At 51.3% G+C, this 19,098-nt stretch overlaps 1 protein-coding gene across 1 annotated transcript in view; it reads left to right on the forward strand.

Moving 5' to 3' along the window:
* The window catches only part of LOC140397010 (transmembrane protein 150A-like), a 50,086-nt gene that overhangs the window by 20,439 nt on the left and 10,549 nt on the right, over nucleotides 1-19,098 (forward strand). Inside the window, exons 5-6 of the mRNA XM_072486040.1 lie at nucleotides 4,848-4,975; nucleotides 8,983-9,160. Of these exons, the coding sequence (XP_072342141.1) occupies nucleotides 4,848-4,975; nucleotides 8,983-9,160 (306 nt within the window). The remainder of the gene's footprint in view (nucleotides 1-4,847; nucleotides 4,976-8,982; nucleotides 9,161-19,098) is intronic.

Genomic DNA, 19,098 nt, shown 5'->3' on the forward strand with positions numbered 1-19,098 from the left:
ATTGCCTGTAGCATCGGGGCCAACACCTCCTTCTTCAGCTCTTCCACACAGCGCCGCAGGAACTCTTGTTGCTCCGGGCCCCATATCGAACGGCCACCTTCCGACGCCATCTTGCTTCGAGCTTCCCTTCCTTGCCGCTACTCCGGAGGATCCACTGCAATCCTGCCGCTATCCTCTCCTTTTTCCACCAATATCCGGGGGGATTCCCTTCTATTTCACCGCACAGTGATTTTGGCCGTTTAAAATTGCCGTTGGGGCTCTTATCAAGAGCCCAAAAGTCCGTTCCAACAGGGGAGCTGCCGAAACGTGCGACTTAGCTGGTCATCGCCGCACCCGGAAGTCTCGGCAGCCGGCATCATTAAGGACCCCACGCACCCCGGACATACTCACTCCCACCTTCTTCCGTCAGGAAAAAGATACCAAAGTTTGAGGTCACGTACCAACCGACTCAAGAACAGCTTCTTCCCTACTGCCATCAGACTTTTCAATGGACCTACCTCGTATTAAGTTGATCTTTTCTCTACGCCTTGCTATAACTGTAACATTACATTCTGCAGCCTCTCCTTCCTTCCCTATGTACGGTATGCATTGTCTGTACAGCATGCAAGAAACAATACTTTTCACTGCATACTAATACATGTGACAATAATAAATCAAATCAAGTGTCGAAGACTCCTCCGCATTGCCCCGGTCACGCACAGAGGAATGAGAATTTTCGACAGGAAATACTTTGCTTTCTTTTGCAGCTTCGCTATTTTCTATTCATTCTGTTCTCATCATGTATTTTTCATGATCCTAACCTCGGAATATTTGTATCTGAATGAAGAAGCGCTGTTAGGAAAAATGTGCAAGAGATTTCCCCTCGCCATCTAACCCAGCGTTTTAAAAAACAATTTAGCGTACCCAATTCATTTTTTTATCCAATTAAGGGGCAATTTAGCATGGCCAATCCACCTACCCTGCACATCTTTGGGTTGTGGGGGCGAGACCCACGCAGACACGGGGAGAATGTGCAAACTCCACACGGACAGTGACCCAGATCGAACCTGGGACCTCGGCGCCATGAGACAGCAGAGTTAACCCACTGCGCCACCGTGCTGCCCCCTAACCCTGTGCTGTACCTGTCCTGGGAGTGTTTGATGGGGACAGTGTAGAGGGAGCTTTACTCTGTATCTAACCCCGTGCTGTACCTGTCCTGGGAGTGTTTGATGGGGACAGTGTAGAGGGAGCTTTACTCTGTATCTAACCCCGTGCTGTACCTGTCCTGGGAGTGTTTGATGGGGGACAGTGTCGAGGGAGCTTTACTCTGTATCTAACCCCGTGCAGTACCTGTCCTGGGAGTGTTTGATGGGGACAGTGTAGAGGGAGCTTTAGTCTGTATCTAACCCCGTGCTGTACCTGTCCTGGGAGTGTTTGATGGGGGACAGTGTCGAGGGAGCTTTACTCTGTATCTAACCCCGTGCAGTACCTGTCCTGGGAGTGTTTGATGGGGACAGTGTAGAGGGAGCTTTAGTCTGTATCTAACCCCGTGCTGCACCTATCCTGGGAGTGTTTGATGGGGACAGTGTAGAGGGAGCTTTACTCTGTATCTAACCCCGTGCTGTACCTGTCCTGGGAGTGTTTGATGGGGACAGTGTAGAGGGAGCTTTACTCTGTATCTATCCCCGTGCTGTACCTGTCCTGGGAGTGTTTGATGGGGACAGTGTAGAGGGAGCTTTACTCTGTATCTAACCCCGTGCTGTACCTGTCCTGGGAGTGTTTGATGGGGACAGTGTAGAGGGAGCTTTACTCTGTATCTAACCCCGTGCTGTACCTGTCCTGGGAGTGTTTGATGGGGACAGTGTAGAGGGAGCTTTAGTCTGTATCTAACCCCGTGCTGTACCTGTCCTGGGAGTGTTTGATGGGGGACAGTGTCGAGGGAGCTTTACTCTGTATCTAACCCCGTGCAGTACCTGTCCTGGGAGTGTTTGATGGGGACAGTGTAGAGGGAGCTTTAGTCTGTATCTAACCCCGTGCTGCACCTATCCTGGGAGTGTTTGATGGGGACAGTGTAGAGGGAGCTTTACTCTGTATCTAACCCCGTGCTGTACCTGTCCTGGGAGTGTTTGATGGGGACAGTGTAGAGGGAGCTTTACTCTGTATCTATCCCCGTGCTGTACCTGTCCTGGGAGTGTTTGATGGGGACAGTACAGAGTGAGCTTTACTCTGTATCTAACCCCGTGCTGTATCTGTCCTGGGAGTGTTTGATGGGGACAGTGTAGAGGGAGCTTTACTCTGTATCTCACCCCGTGCTGTACCTGTCCTGGGAGTGTTTGATTGGGACAGTGTAGAGGGAGCTTTACTATGTATCTCACCCCATGCTGTACCTGTCCTGGGAGTGTTTGATGGGGACAGTGTAGAGGGAGCTTTACTCTGTATCTCACCCCGTGCTGTACCTGTCCTGGGAGTGTTTGATTGGGACAGTGTAGAGGGAGCTTTACTATGTATCTCACCCCGTGCTGTACCTGTCCTGGGAGTGTTTGATGGGGACAGTGTAGAGGGAGCTTTACTCTGTATCTAACCCCGTGCTGTACCTGTCCTGGGAGTGTTTGATGGGGACAGTGTAGAGGGAGCTGCACTCTGTATCTGACCCAGTGCTGTACCTGCCCTCGGAGTGTTTGGTGGGGTCAGTGTAGAGGGAGCTTTACTCTGTTTCTAACCCCGTGCTGTACCTGTCCTGGGAGTGTTTGATGGGGACAGTGTAGAGGGAGCTTTACTCTGTATCTAACCCCGTGCTGTACCTGTCCTGGGAGTGTTTGATGGGGACAGTGTAGAGGGAGCTTTACTCTGTATCTAACCCCGTGCTGTACATGTCCTGGGAATGTTGATGGGGACAGTGTAGAGGGAGCTTTACTCTGTATCTAACCCCGTGCTGTACCTGTCCTGGGAGTGTTTGATGAGGACAGTGTAGAGGGAGCTTTACTCTGTATCTAACCCCGTGCTGTACCTGTCCTGGGAGTGTTTGATGGGGACAGAGTAGAGGGAGCTTTACTCTGTATATAACCCCGTGCTGTATCTGTCCTGGGCATGTTTGATGGAGACAGTGTAGAGGGAGCTTTACTCTGTATCTAACCCCGTGCTGTACCTGTCCTGGGCGTGTTTGATGGAGACAGTGTTGAGGGAGCTTTACTCTGTATCTAACCCCGTGCTGTACCTGTCCTGGGAGTGTTTGATGGGGACAGTGTCGCGGGAGCTTTACTCTGTATCTAACCCCGTGCTGTACCTGTCCTGGGAATGTTTGATGGGGACAGTGTCGAGGGAGCTTTACTCTTCATCTAACCCCGTGCTGTACCTGTCCTGGGAGTGTGTGATGGGGACAGTGTGGAGGGAGCTTTACTCTGTATCTAACCCCGTGCTGTACCTGTCCTGGGAGTGTGTGATGGGGACAGTGTGGAGGGAGCTTTACTCTGTATCTTACCCCAATCTGTACCTGTCCTGGGAGTGTTTGATGGGGACAGTGTCGAGGGAGCTTTACTCTGTATCTAACCCCGTGCTGTACCTGTCCTGGGAGTGTTTGATGGGACATGGGGACAGTGTAGAGGGAGCTTTACTCTGTATCTAACCCCGTGCTGTACCTGTCCTGGGAGTGTTTGATGGGGACAGTGCAGAGGGAGCTTTACTCTGTATCTAACCCCGTGCTGTACATGTCCTGGGAGTGTTTGATGGGGACAGTGTAGAGGGAGCTTTACTCTGTATCTAACCCCGTGCTGTACCTGTCCTGGGAGTGTTTGATGGGGACATGGGGACAGTGTAGAGGGAGCTTTACTCTGTATCTAACCCCGTGCTGTACCTGTCCTGGGAGTGTTTGATGGGGACAGTGCAGAGGGAGCTTTACTCTGTATCTAACCCCGTGCTGTACCTGTCCTGGGAGTGTTTAATGGAGACAGTGTAGAGGGAGCTTTACTCTGTATCTAACCCCGTGCTGTACCTATCCTGGGAGTGTGTGATGGGGACAGTGTAGAGGGAGCTTTACTCTGTATCTAACCCCGTGCTGTACCTGTCCTGGGAGTGTTTGATGGGGACAGTGTAGAGGGAGCTTTACTCTGTATCTAACCCCGTGCTGTACCTGTCCTGGGAGTGTTTGATGGGGACAGTGTAGATGGTGCTTTACTCTGTATCTAACCCCGTGCTGTACCTGTCCTGGGAGTGTTTGATGGGGACAGTGTAGAGGGAGCTTTACTCTGTATCTAACCCCTAGCTGTACCTGTCCCGGGGGTGTTTGATGGAGACAGTGTAGAGGGAGCTTTACTCTGTATCTAACCCCGTGCTGTACCTGTCCTGGGAGTGTTTGATGGGGACAGTGCAGAGGGAGCTTTACTCTGTATCTAACCCCGTGCTGTACCTGTCCTGGGAGTGTTTAATGGAGACAGTGTAGAGGGAGCTTTACTCTGTATCTAACCCCGTGCTGTACCTGTCCTGGGAGTGTGTGATGGGGACAGTGTAGAGGGAGCTTTACTCTGTATCTAACCCCGTGCTGTACCTGTCCTGGGAGTGTTTGATGGGGACAGTGTTGAGGGAGCTTTACTCTGTATCTAACCCCGTTCTGTATCTAGATTGGAAGTGCAAGTGTACCTGGTATAATTACTTGACGGGGCATTGCAGAGGGAGGCCTGATCTGTATACTTGGTGATGACAACGAGAGCCCAAAGCATTTCAAATCCCTGCATGATCCGATAAATCCTGAGAAATGCAAAATTCCGCCGAAACGTCACCTATGCCCAGGGGTGGAAACTGTCCTAACCTCTGCTTGCGTCCTGCGTTGTGTCTGAACGTACTAACGGTTGGCTGCGTTTCTTGTGTCCATCCAGTGGTAGTGATCTGTGTTCTACGCTATGGTCAGATCCTGGAGAGGTGTCGCCCCATGTGGATCAACACTGGAGCCCTGGTCACCGGCTGCGTTAATGCGGTGGGCCTGATTATGGTGGGGAACTTCCAGGTAAGGCCCCATTCCTTTCTCCCTAATGCCAAGATAAGGGGAGGAGTGTGGTATTGTGGTAATGTCACCGGACTAGCGATCCAGAGGCCCAGACTTAATTCTCCGGGGTCACGGGTGTGGTGATGTATATCAGCACAACGGGTACCAAGGTGATGTTCAAATTCAATAAATAAATCTGGAATATATCACTGAGTGTCTTTAAGACAGAGATTGATAGGTTCTTGATTAATAAGGAGATCAGGGGTTATGGGAAGAAGGCAGGAGAATGGGGATGAGAAAATATCAGCCATGATTGAATGGCGGAGCAGACTCGATGGGCCGAATGGTCTAATTCTGCTCCTGTGTCTTGAGGTCTAATATAAAACTGATTTCATAGGTTAGCGCTGCTGCCTCACAGTGCCGAGGACCCGGGTTCGATCCCGGCCCCGGGTCACTGCCCGTGTGGAGTTTGCACATTCTCCCCGTGTCTGCGTGGGTCTCGCCCCCACAACCCAACGATGAGCGGGATAGGTGGATTGGCCGCGCTAAATTGCCCCTTAATTGGGAAAAAAATGAATTGGGTATTCTAAATTTATGAAAAAAAGACTATGACAGCTATCATCGATTGTTGGGGAAAAACCATCTTATTATAGACTTATTATAGAATCCCTACAGTGCAGAAGAGGCCATTCAGCCCATTGAGTCGGCACCGACCCTCTGAAAGAGCACCCTACCCAGGCCCATTCCCCCGCCCTATCCCCGCAACCACACCTAAGCTTTGGACACTAAGGGCAATTTATCCTGGCCAATCCACCTAACCTGCACATCTTTGGACTGTGGGAGGAAACCGGAGCACCCGGAGGAACCCCACTCACACACGGGGAGAACGTGCAAACTCCGCACAGTCGCCCGAGGCCGGAATTGAACCCGGGTTCCTGGCGCTTGAGGCAGCAGTGCCAACCCCTGCGCCACTGTGGTGCCCCTTTTACACTTTCCAGGGGCGGTGCGGTAGCACAGTGGTCAGCACGGTGGCTTCACAGCCCCAGGCTCCCGGGTTCGATTCCCCGTTGGGTCACTGTCTGTGCGGAGTCTGCACGTTCTCCCCGTGTCTGCGCGGGTTTCCTCCGGGCGCTCCGGTTTCCTCCCACAAGTCCCGAAAGACGTGCTTGTTGGGTGAATTGGGCATTCTGAATTCTCCCTCTGTCCCCGAACAGGCGCCGGAATGTGGCGACGAGGGGCTTTTCACAGTAACTTCATTGCAGTGTTAATGTAAGCCTTACTTGTGACAATAAAGATTATCAGCGGCCAGCAATTGCTTTTATTTAAATGGCACCTTTAACGTGTTAAAACAACCCAGCATTATAATGCAAAATATGACACCCCGCCACATACAACTGGATATGAAGCTTGGTCAAGGATGTAGCATCTTGGCGGAGCAGACTCGATGGGCCGAGTGGCCTCATTCAGCTCCTATGTCTTATGGTCTTGAAGGAGCTAAAGAGGGGGAGAGGTTTCAGGACATCATTCTAGAGCTTGGGGTCGAGGCAACTGAAGGAGTGGCCACCCAATTCTGGAAGGATTAATATCCAGGATTCTCGGAGACCTGTTTTAGGGGAGTGCAGAGATCTCGGAGGGTTGTGGCGTCAGGAGGGAATTAGATAGATAGAAGGGGGGGTCGTGGAGAGATTTGAAGATGAGACATTGCTTGACCGAGTGCCAGTGTAGGTCAGCGAGCACGGTGGGTGATAGGGTGCTGCGGGCTAAGATACCAGCAGTAGAGTTTCAAACTTAGAAGAGCCGCTTCAGTTCCGTGAGTGTGATGTCCATAAGAACTAGGAGCAGGAGTCGCCCATCTGGCCCCTCGAGCCTGCTCCGCCATTCAATGAGATCATGGCTGATCTTTTGTGGACTCAGCTCCACTTTCCCGCCCGAACACCATAACCCTTAATCCCTTTAAAAAACTATCTATCTTTATCTTGAAAACATTTAATGAAGGAGCCTCAACTGCTTCACTGGGCAAGGAAGTCCACAGATTCACAACCCTTTGGGTGAAGAAGTTTCTCCGAAACTCGGTCCTAAATCTACTTCCCCTCGTTTTGAGGCTGTGCCCCCTAGTTCTGCTTTCACCCGCCAGTGAAAACAACCTGCCCGCATCTATCCTATCCCTTCATAATTTTATATGTTTCTATAAGATCCCCCCCTCATCCTTCTAAATTCCAATGAGTACAGTCCCAGTCTACTCAACCTCTCCTCGTAATCCAACCCCCTCAACTCTGGGATTAACCTAGTGAATCTCCTCTGCACACCCTCCAGTGCCAGTATGTCCTTTCTCAGGTAAGGAGACCAAAACTGAACACAATACTCCAGATGTGGCCTCACTAACACCTTATACAATTGCAGCATAACCTCCCTAGTCTTAAACTCCATCCCTCTAGCAATGAAGGACAAAACTCCATTCGCCTTCTTCATCACCTGTTGCACCTGATTTGCTACCTGGAGCCAGCTTTGGGTGGTTGCAGAGGAGAACGAGAATTCAAAGGCTTCAACTTCCGACCACCTCTTGAGTTTAACCGTTTCCCCAAGACTTCGCCTTGGGAGGTCGCAGGCCCCATCACGTTGCCATCGCTTTCTGTTTGGGATCGGCCCAGAAGGTTGGCAGGTGGCCCAGTACAGCTGAGGTGAGATCAGGTGTGGGCATGTTTACGACGCTGGGCTTCCCAAATGTTATTCAATTGCATTCCTGTGATATTCCGTTCCACAGCGGTCTGCGTTACATAAACTGTACCTCTGCCAACATTCGGCTGGATTCGTGAAGCCAACAGCGCGGGTACGATCCCTGAGGTTGCCCACGAAGGCCCCGTCTTCTCAAACCTCGCCCGCGGTGTGGCGACCCTCGGGTTCGATCGTCACCAGTCCGCTCTCAAAGGGGACAGCGACCTATGGCCCTCTGGGACGAAGGCAGCGGAGGCCACCGTTACTGAGACTAGCTTCATAATTCCAGGTTTACACATTGAATTTGAGTTCCCGGGATGGGATTTGCCAAGTGTTTGGCTTGGCCATGCTGAATTTTCACCTTCTTGTTTTTTTGGGGGGGGGGGGGAAAGACTCATCAGGCGAAGGGAAAAAAGGTTGTCTGATACGGGGTTCATACCAACAATGTGGCTCAAATGGAACCTCTCAGTACAGCACCCTTACTGTACCTTACTGTGCTCTGGGTGCGGTTGCTGATGTGGTTCTGGTCCCGGTGCAGATCCCGGTTTGGACGGTACCTCTTCTGTCAGGCCCATGCCCCTGAGTTTTGAGGAGGGGGGGGGGGTGGATGCGATTCCCGCACCTCCTGGGTTGTCCTGCCTCCTGCTACAAAGGATGCACATGCGGACTCTGGGTGGTATCAAGGTCAGCCTCTCGGCTTGCATGGACGTGGTGGCTGTTTGATTGAGAGCACCAGAGCATAGTCCCCCAAAGACGCTTGCTCCTTAATGATCTGGGTCCCCGCCAACACTGGGATCATACAATCTACAGTGCAGAAGGAGGCCATTCGGCCCATCGGGTCTGCACCGGCCCTTGGAAAGAGCACCCTACTCAAACCTGCGCCTCCACCCTATCCCCGTAACCCAGTAACCCCACTAACCTTCTGGACACTAAGGGGCAATTTAGCGCGGCCAATCCACCTAACCTGCACGTCTTTGGACTGTGGGAGGGAAATCGGAGCACCCGGAGGAAACCCACGCAGACACGGGGGAGAACGTGCAGACTCCGCACAGACAGCGACCCAAGCCGGGAATCGAACCCAGGTCCCTGGAGCTGCTGTGCTAACCACTGTGCCGCCCTTGAGCAGCATAAAACCCGTCGCCTTCCTGCCCTCCCTTCCGCCCTGAAGAACAGCCATATTTACCCCCAGATTAACTCGGTTTCCCCCGCCAGCGATGCTGCCAGACGTGTTTCCAGTACTTTGTCTTTCTTTCACGTGAAACTGGTGTGTGTTTGATTGAGTGGCAATGCATTAAGATCTGTTCCTATTTCTCCAGGTTGACCATGTGAAAAGCCTGCATTACATTGGTGCTGGTGTGGCCTTTCCCGCGGGCATGGTCTTCGTCTGCCTGCAGTGCATCCTGACCTACAAAGTCGCAATATCACTTCTGGACCACTGGGTCGGTCACATCAGGGTCATCCTCACCATACTGGCCTTAATCTCTCTCGTCCTCAGTATCCTTCTGCGCTCAACACAACGCGCCGGTTGTAATGGGTAATGTGGAGGGTATTATCTTTGAGTGAGGGGTGCCCCTTATTGTCGGTGCTGCTGGGGGTACGTTGTTTAAGGGCCCTGGTTCCGAAGCGGTAGGCCGTGGCCCCTGCCCAACGTGAGAGCACCTGCTCGACAACACGTTCCACCCCCTCGGGAAAACATTTCAGGAGACTGGGAAACGAGCCCCCCCGGAGGGAGCTTTATTTTAATTCCCCATTTGTAAAGTAAAGCTAAACTTTGGTCTGCCTCTGGGTTTAAATTGAGTTGGGCCTGTTGGGATTGGCACTCATTTGGATCTGTGGAGCAACAGTGCTAACCACTGCGCTACCGTGCTGCCCTCTTAAGAGACGTTAGGGTACAGGAGGAGGACATTGCCCATCGAGTCAATGCTGACTCTGTAGATTAATCCAGTCAGTCCCATTTCTATCCCCGTAGACAAGTCTATTTCCCTCAAGTGCCCAACCATTTTCTATTGGAAATCATTCATAGTCTCCGCTTCCACCCTGCCTTGTAGGCAGTGAGCTCCAGGACATTAACGCTCGCTGCGTAAAAATGTTTTTCCTCATGTCATCCCTCGCAGCTCTCGCTCCCAAAACCTTAAATCCATGTCCCCCTAGTTCTTTTTGTTAAATGGTAGAGTATCCAATTAATTTTTTCCAATGAAGGGGCAATTTAGCGCGGCCAATCCACCGACCCTGCACATCTTTGGGTTGTGGGGGTGAGACCCACGCAGACACGGGGAGAATGTGCAAACTCCACATGGAGAGTGACCCAGAGCTGACGAAGGGCGGCACAGTTGCACAGTGGTTAGCCTCACGACGCCGAGGTCCCGGGTTCGATCCCGGCCCCGGGTCAGTGTCCGCGTGGAGTTTGCACATTCTCCCCGTGTCTGCGTGGGTCTCCCCCCCCCCCCCACAACCCAAAGATGTGCAGGGTAGGTGGATTGGCCGCGCTAAATTGCCCTTTAATTGGGGAAAAAAAACTCTAAATTTTTTGTTTTTTTAAATCTCCGTGTCCTCATCCTTCTGCGAGTGTGGAGACCGGACCTGATCACAGTACTCTCGCTGATAACTTAAAAAAACATCGTCTGCTTGTGCGACATCTTACTGATGTCTGGTTCCATGAGGGGGAAAGGATTTCCCATACCCCGGTCCGATGATCGTCTGTCATGTGTGAGTGCGCTGTTTGGTTGCGAGGGTTGTTGAAGCCGCTCTTGCTCCTGTAGATGCACACACTATCTCTCGGCTGCGGTCGCAGAATAGTTGGACGTCCGCGGCCGATGGTTCGTTCTGGTCTTGTTGAGATAGTTCCTGCGCCACCTCACCCGCACGTTTGCCGATTAATCCTGCGCAAACGCAAATCGACCCTTGAACTTTTCTGGTTAGCTTTGAACGTCGCTTCAGTGAATGAGCGCTGCGGCAGGGAACTGCCACCTTGGCCGGAACGCAGGTGTGCTCTTGTAGCTCGGGAATGTTAATCCAAGGGGATGGCCTGCGGCTGAATTGAAGCAACTCCGTAGATCTGACTGCACTCGGGAGAGGGGGGTGAATTTCTGAGGCATTTAAGCTGGCTTAGTGAATGTGGAGCGTTGATTCAGATCACTATGGGATGGGATTTAATTGGAAGCCAGCCTCTCCATCCCATTGACACCTATTCTCTGGATGTCTCCATTCTCAGGAAGCTCCTCAAAAGGCTCATGCTTTTGTCTGATATGTTCACTTCTGGATGTGTTGTCTGGTAACCGGGGTCTTCAGCAACCTTTTTTTGTGGGGAGGTTTTTTATTTATTAAGGTAAATCATCCAGCAAAAATTCTGACAGGAAGTGGGCACATACAACCATCTTTTAAAAGAGATGTTATTTCCATTAGAAACTAGTTTGACACGATTGCAAAGGTTTTTCTTGACAAAAATGGCAAAATTAAAATATTTTTCACATTGGATTTCCAGGCCCCACATTTTTTTTTTCCCACCAAAATATTTTTACCTGGTTACAAAACTAGCCCACAAAACCACTGGGATGTTTTGGCACAAACTACTTTCTCCTTGCTCTTCCCACGCCTAACGCCACAAAGACCTGGTGAATTAAAATCAGACCTTTTGAAGTATGACTCGAGACAAACATTGACAGAAGTCAACAACTATTTACGTCGTAGAATCATCGAATTTACAGTGCAGAAGGAGGCCATTCGGCCCATCGAGTCTGCACCGGCCCTTACGAAGAGCTTCCCACTGAAGCCCATGTATCCACCCTATCCCCGCAACCCGGTAACCCCCACTTAACATTGTTTGGACACTAAGGGCAATTTAGCGCGGCCAATCCACCTAACGTGCACGTCTTTGGACTGTGGGAGGAAACCGGAGCACCCGGAGGAAACCCACGCAGACACGGGGAGAACGTGCAGACTCCGCACAGACAGTGACCCAAGCCGGGAATCGAACCTGGGACCCTGGGGCTGTGAGTAGCAGCAAAAGATTTTTTAATCTTCTCTTTTTGGAGTAAGATCTTTGTCAACGCCCCTACGATTATGCTGGAGTTTCCAGCAATTAAATATTAATCTCCTAGGCAACCGGGACGGGAGAGAGGAAAACGCAGCGGTGTGGAGGGGGGGGGGGGGGGGGTGATGTTGTTTTAGTTACAAAGATTTTTGACATCGTAAAGGACGGGTGTAGTTCGACCTTAAGCCATCGTCCAATTAGATAGCGCAAAGCCCAATGGCTCAAGATGGCCGCATGTGTCGGGTGATTGATGGTGGGGAGTGGGATTATAATTCCACACCTTTCGAACAGTGAGATAACTGCTTATTAGGAGCGGCTGGTTGTAACGGCCGAGGACACAGTTCTCATAGCTGGTGAACCCCCCCCTCCATCCCTCCTCTCACTCAACAGTATCTTGAAACATCCTCCGTCACACAATACAGAAGTTGCTTGTGGGACAAGAATAATCCCTCTCGGCTGACAGCTTGGCAAATCTCTCCCGCCAGTCAGAAAAGCAGCAAAGACTATTTACTTCAAAGGTTGTGGGGCAGTGGGATTTGGCAAGAGAACGCTTAATGCAGATCCCTGCACAAGATAATCACTGCTGTGCTGGGAGTTTCAGTCGAATCCAGAGTAACCAAATAAGGCCTATTCTCCGGAGGGCCGTCTCTCTGTACAGAATCCCTTTGTGTTGGCCGATTACTTAAAGCAGCACGAGCTGCTGTTTAAATAACCGTATTTCTGTCACGTTTTACAATCCTGCTGGGTGTGGGCTAGGGGTGGAAGAGAGAGAAAGCAAGTGGACTGCTTTAGTTAAATTATCAGGCAATCTCGGAATCATCTTGCATGTGGGATCCCCGGGATGGGGTGGGGGGTGGGGGCGGCACGGTAGCACAGTGGTTCGCACTGTTGCTTCAAGGCGCCAGGGATCCGGGTTCGATTCCCGGCTTGGGTCACTGTCTGTGCGGTGTTTGCACGTTCTCCCCCTGTCTGCGAGCGTTTCCTCCGGGCGCTCCGGTTTCCTCCCACAAGTCCCGAAAGACGTGCTTGTTAGGTGAATTGGACATTCTGAATTCTCCCTCTGTGTACCCGAACAGGCGCCGGAATGTGGCGACGAGGGGATTTTCACAGTAACTTCATTGCAGTGTTAATGTAAGCCTACTTGTGACAATAAAGATTATTATTTTTATTCTCGACAGGCTATTCCACCGTAGAGCGTACTCAGCAGTCCAGCCCATTCATGTTCTCCGTCCAATATCCCATCATGCATTCCTTTCCTAAACGTTGGGGTGGCACGATGGTTCGCACGGCTGCCTCACGGCGCCAGAGACCCAGGTTCGTTTCCGGCCTTGGGTCACTGCCTGTGTGGAGTTTGCACGTTTTCCCCGTGTCTGCGTGGGTGTCCTCCCATAGTCCAAAGACATACAGGTTAGGTGGATTGGCCACGTTAAATTGCCCCTTAGTGCAGGTTAGGCTATAAAGTAAGATAGAAAATAGGTGCAGGAATAGGCAATTCGGCCCCTCGAGCCTGTCCCACCATTCAATATGATCAAGGCTGATCGTGCAAATTCAGTCTCCCACTCCCGCTTTCTCTCCGTGCCCCTTGATCCCTTTAGCCACAAGGGCCACGTCCAGCTCCCTCTGGAATATATCCAGCGAGCCGGCCCCAACAGCTTTCTGTGATCGAGAATTCCACAAGTTCCCAACTCTCTGAGAGAAGACGTCCTTCCTCGTCTCAGTCCTGAATGGCTGACCCCTTAGTCTTGGGCTGTGACCCCTCGTTCTGGGCGTCCGCAACATCGGGAACATTCTTCCTGCTTTTAGCCTGTCCAGTTCCATCAGGATTTTATATGTTTCTATGAGATCCCCTCTCATTCTTCTAAACTCCAGTGAGTACAAGCCCAGTCAATCCCCTCTTTCTTCATATGTCAGTCCTGCCATCCCGGGAATTAGCTGGACACCCTCAATAGCAAGAATGTTCTTCCTCAAACTGGGAGTTAGGGTTACGGGGATAGGGCGGGGTGGACATGGGAATGATGGTCTTTCGAAGGGTCGGTATAGCTTCGATGGGCTAAATGGCCTCCTCCTGCACTGTGAGCCCATGGGGTTTGTCACATCCCATCTCAGCTGGCATCAGCTTTGATCCCGGCTGAACCAGCCAGGAAATGATTTGAAGTTAGTTTTTTAAATTTAGAGTCCCCAATTCATTTTTTCCAATTGAGGGGCAATTTTAGCGCGGCCAATCCACCTAGCCTGCACGTCTTTGGGTTGTGGGGGTGAGATCCACGGGCAAACTCCACACGGACAGTGACCCGGGATCGAACCCGGGACCTCGGCGCCGTGAGGCAGCAGTGCTAACCACTGCGCCCCCCCGTGCTGCCCACCATTCCATTTCCTAACCAGGTTAATACATTGCTTTCAATCCCACGGGCTTCAACTTTGGCTAACCATCTCTTGCGAGTGACTTTATCAGAAGTCTTTCAGGTAGTCCATGTAAATAACATCACAGACGATGTCCCACAGGCCACTTCTTCAAATAAAAAATTCAATCAGGCCTTCAGAACAGTCCAAGACTAAGTCCCCATTTTTCTCAGTTGCCCACCTGGTTCTCCCTATTTGCGGTTCCCGTGCCCTAACGTTTCCTCCTTTGACAGACTGGGCAAGTTTTTTGCATGCAGGGGCATATCCCGAATGCGACGGGCTAACCAGTTCCTTTGTAACATAGACGGCGCAGTGGCTAGCACTGCCGCCTCTCAGAGCCGGGGCCCCGGGTTCAATTCCGGCCTTGGGTCTGTGTGGAGTTTGCACCTTCTCCCCGTGCCTGCGTGGGGTTTCCTCTGGGTGCTTTGCTCCCACAGACCAAAGATGTGCAGGTTAGGTGGATTGGCCGGGCTAAATTGCTCGTAGTGTCCAAGAAAGATGTGTAGGTTAGGTTACGGGGATAGGGCGGGGGGAGTGGGCCTAGGTAGGGTGCTCTTTCAGAGGGTTGGCACCGACTCGATGGGCCGAATGGGCTCCATCTCCACTTAGGGGTTCTCTGACGGGAAACCGCTCTCGCATCCTGCATCAGCGGCACCATCCGTATTTTTAAATATTGCCTCCTTCTTCAGCACTGATTCATAGACAGTCGAAACCCACCGGCATTTTGCAGTATGCACTCTGCTCATTCCTATGCCACTCCCCAAAAGAGCAGCACAGTCTTAAGTGTACGCTGCAGGCAAGTGAGTTAAAGTTAAGACTCTTCACCCATTGACTGTACAAACAATTGCAGCATCTTGCATACTGGCCGCACTTGACACGTCCGTCAGCATCGGTAACTGAAGGAGACTGTGGTGACGATTGAATCCTGACGTTGCTTCCCCTTAAGGTGGCCCCACGTGACCCTTTGTCTCTTGGACGCTGGCTGTGAGCTGCTGGATTATCTGTCAGCGGCCTTGCTATTTATCTCGGGCGCTGGTCCCTTTCTGACTGTGCCTGGTAGTGTTCTGATTGATCGTGCTTGAGTTTCATACGGGGAGGCAAAGTGGCTCTTTCCGCATTTATATTTCCTGTGTGGATTGCAGGCTTGTGGTGTGCATTGCGTGGACTTTTTTGTTGCATCGACGACAGATTCCATCTCTGCTGAGCCTGCCCGAATCCTTGTGGATTCTGCCATTACCGAATTACGCTTTTTAAAAATAAAAAAAATTTAGTGTATCCAATTCATTTTTTCCCAATTAAGGGGCAATTTAGCGCGGCCAATCCACCAACCCTGCACATCTTTGGGTTGTGGGGGCGAAACCCACGCAGACACGGGGAGAGTGTGCAAAACGCCACACGGACAGTGACCCAGAGCCGGGATCGAACCTGGGACCTCGGCGCCGTGAGGCAGCAGTGCTAACCACTGCGACACCGTGCTGCCCCCGAATGATGCTTTTGATGCTTCATAGGGGGGGGGTGGGGGGGGTGGCGGCTGCCCGCCCCGGCGCTCCCTGGGAAACCTTTGGTCGGCAGCAGTCATTCTCGCGACAGTGTGTGAAGCGCTGGCATTCGGCGTCATTGGCCCGTTGCTAGGTGAGGAGTTGTGGAATTTTTGAGGCTGCACCTTCTCCTGTTGACGCTCTTGCCCAAACCCGGGGCGGGACCATGATCCTTTGCGGCAATGTCACCCCTGGAAGACCATTCTGGGCGCCAAGCTCAAGAAGGCGTTGTCCATTAGCGTTGGTTGTAGCCCCCGCCCCATGACGACTGAAGCACGTTGTGAACCGCTGCCTGCCCCCAACACTTGCCGTTGAAGTCACCTCAGGACGCCGAGCCTCTGGCCATTTTGGAATGTTCCTCAGGACTGGCGTCTTGGCGCAGGTGATGTTGACTCCCCCTCCATCTGATGGTAACCACAAGGCGATGAGGCACACAAGCATTTAAAAGCCCACAGATTAAAAAATTGGCACCCTGACCACGTATCGGTGATACATGTAGCAGACGCTTCCTGAGAGAAACATTAGTTTCAATCATTACTTGTCTTTTAATGTTGGGGATGGCTACAAGTGATGCACATTGCCTTTCTCCATTTTTAAAAACTCACCTCTTTACCTCAGCTTTCAGGCATGTACGAGGCGGCCTGTTTGATGACATTCCTGTCAAGTGCCTTGGGATTTATTGACTTAAAAGGTGCTACAAAGATGCAATCTGGCCTGTGAAAATCACAGAGAAAACCTAGATCAACTGTTCTTAGAGTAGCGTCACGGCCAGTAATGGTTAATATGTGTTTTGTGCATCGGGAACCCCCAGCTTCACATGTGAGGAAGGCATGGACACTGATGACCTAATTCTGGGGGTCGCTGACCGCTTCACATACCTTAGATTAACGATTACCAGCACTCCATCCCTCGATGCCAAATTCAGCACCAGGCTTGTCAAAGCTGAGTGAACAAAGAACAATGCAGCACAGGAACAGGCCCTTTGGCCCTCCAAGCCTGTACCGGTCATGATACCACTCTTGGCCAAAACCCTCAGCACCTCCTCGTGCCGTATCCCTCTATACCCGTCCTATCCATGTGTTTGTCAAGATGCCTTTTGAACGCCGTTAATGTATCTGCTCCCACAACCTCCCCTGGCAACGCGTTCCAGGCACTCACCACCCTCTGCGTAAAAAACCTGCCTCGCACATCTCCTCTAAACTTTGCCCCACCGACCTTAAACCTATGCCCCCTGGTGAGTGACCCCTCCACCCTGGGAAAGAGTGCCTGCCCATCCACTCTATCCATGCCCCTCATAATCTTGTAGACCTCTAACGGGTCACCCCTCAACCTCTATCTTTCTAATGAAAACAGTCCGAGTCTATTCAGCCTCTCCACATAGCTAACACCCTCCAGACCAGGCAACATCCTGGTAAACCTCCTCTGCACCCTCTCCAAAGCCTCCACAGCCTCCTGGTGGTGTGGCGACCAGAATTCCGCGCAATATTCCAAGTGCGGCCGTACCAAGGTTATTCACAACTGCAGCACGAGTTGCCAGTTTTTATACTCGCTGCCCCGTCCAATGAAGGCGAGCATTCCGTGTGCTTTCTTGAGTACCTTGTCCACTTGTGTTGCCACCTTCAAAGACCTGTGGGCCTGCACGCCCAGATCTCTCTGACTTTCTATATTCCTGAGAGTTTTGTCGTTTATTGTATGGCCAAGTGCGGGCCAACAGCAAGCTAACGGAAAAGTGTTTTTGGTGTGTTCAGCATCGTCCTTCACAGCAATGAGGCAGAGACAACCGTTGCAAGTCCAGAAAAGAGGCTCCTCCTCCACCTCAGACAAATATTGGGCCTCTCTTGGCAGGACAGAGCGCCGAATGTGGAAGTACACCCAGGGAACAGGGATCTCTAGCGTGTTTGCCCCCTCGAGTCCGCTCTTGACGTTTCAGTAACATGAGCTGAAAGGTGTGTTATCAGCATGAGACCCAACATAGTCGCTCGCATCTGCGACACAAAGATTCATAGATTCGTAGAATTTACAGTGCAGAAGGAGGCCATTCGGCCCATCGAGACTGCACCGACTCTTGGAAAGAGCACCCTTCCCGACCGCACACCTCCACCCTAACCCCATCCAACACTAGGGGCAATTTTGGACACTAAGGGCAATTTAGCATAGCCAATCCACCAAAGATGTCCGCAAGCAAGACTTTGCGTGGACTGTCATCGGAGTCTGCTGTTTTTGGATTTGATTTATCTATTGTCACGTGTACCGAGGTACGGTGAAACATATTTTTCTGTGAGCAGCTCAACAGATAATTAAGTACATGGAAAGAAAAGGAAAGAAAATAAAATACATAATAGGGCAACACAACATATACAATGTAACTACAGAAGCACCGACATTGGGTGAAGCATACAGGGTGTAGTGTTAATGAGGTCAGTCCATAAGAGACTCATTCAGGAGTCTGGTGACAGCGGGGAAGAAGCTGTTTTTGAGTCTGTTCGTGCGGGTTCTCAGACTTCTGTATCTCCTGCCCGATGGAAGAAGTTGGAAGAGTGAGTAAGCCGGGTGGGAGGGGTCTTTGATTATGCTGCCCGCTTTCCCCAGGCAGCGGGGGGGTGTAGATGGAGTCAATGGATGGGAGGCAGGTTCGTGTGATGGACTGGGCGGTGTTCACGACTCTCTGTAGTTTCTTGCAGTCCTGGGCCGAGCAGTTGCCATAGCAGGCTGTGATGCAGCCCGATAGGATGCTTTCTATGGTGTATCTGTAAAAGTTGGTAAGGGTTAATGTGGACATGCCGAATTTCCTTAGTTTCCTGAGGAAGTATAGGCGCTGTTGTGCTTTCTTGGCGGTAGCGTCGACATGGGTGGACCAGGACAGATTTTTGGAGATGTGCACCTCTAGGAATTAGAAGCTGCTAACCATCTCCACCTCGGCCCCGTTGATGCAGACAGGGGTGTGTACAGTACTTTGCTTCCTGAAGTCAGGCAGTCCTGGTGTGATGTGGCAAGCAGAGTACAAAATAAATGAGCAGATGGAGGGGAAAGAACATCCGCCGACCGTGGACCAAAGTTGTTCATCTGTGCTAGTTGCGAAAGGGACTGCCAATCCCAAAATGGCCTCGACAGCCACAACAAACGATGTCCAATACATTAGTGACAGACACCCCGGGTGAGGAACGAGGGATGGGGGAGGGGGGTGTATTACAGATTTAAGGTACCGGGAAGGAATATATTGGGAGCTGGAGCCATTGCAGCCAGTCTGAGGCTGGCATCGAGAGTATTCAGGGAGGAAGAGTGTTTAGCGTTTAGCCTGGATGTTTCAATCCTAAGTTTGGGAACGTGATGACTGTCGTTGGGCTGGTTGTACAGCCTGAATTATTAATCTGCATTCAGCCCACCAATAAATCTTAACTTCTATTCACAAACCGGCCCATTGAACCACAAGAGGTCTATTTGTTACTATGGCAACTGTGCAAAGT

Source organism: Scyliorhinus torazame, chromosome 20 (genome assembly GCF_047496885.1).
Source record: "Scyliorhinus torazame isolate Kashiwa2021f chromosome 20, sScyTor2.1, whole genome shotgun sequence".
Classification (NCBI taxonomy): domain Eukaryota; kingdom Metazoa; phylum Chordata; class Chondrichthyes; order Carcharhiniformes; family Scyliorhinidae; genus Scyliorhinus; species Scyliorhinus torazame.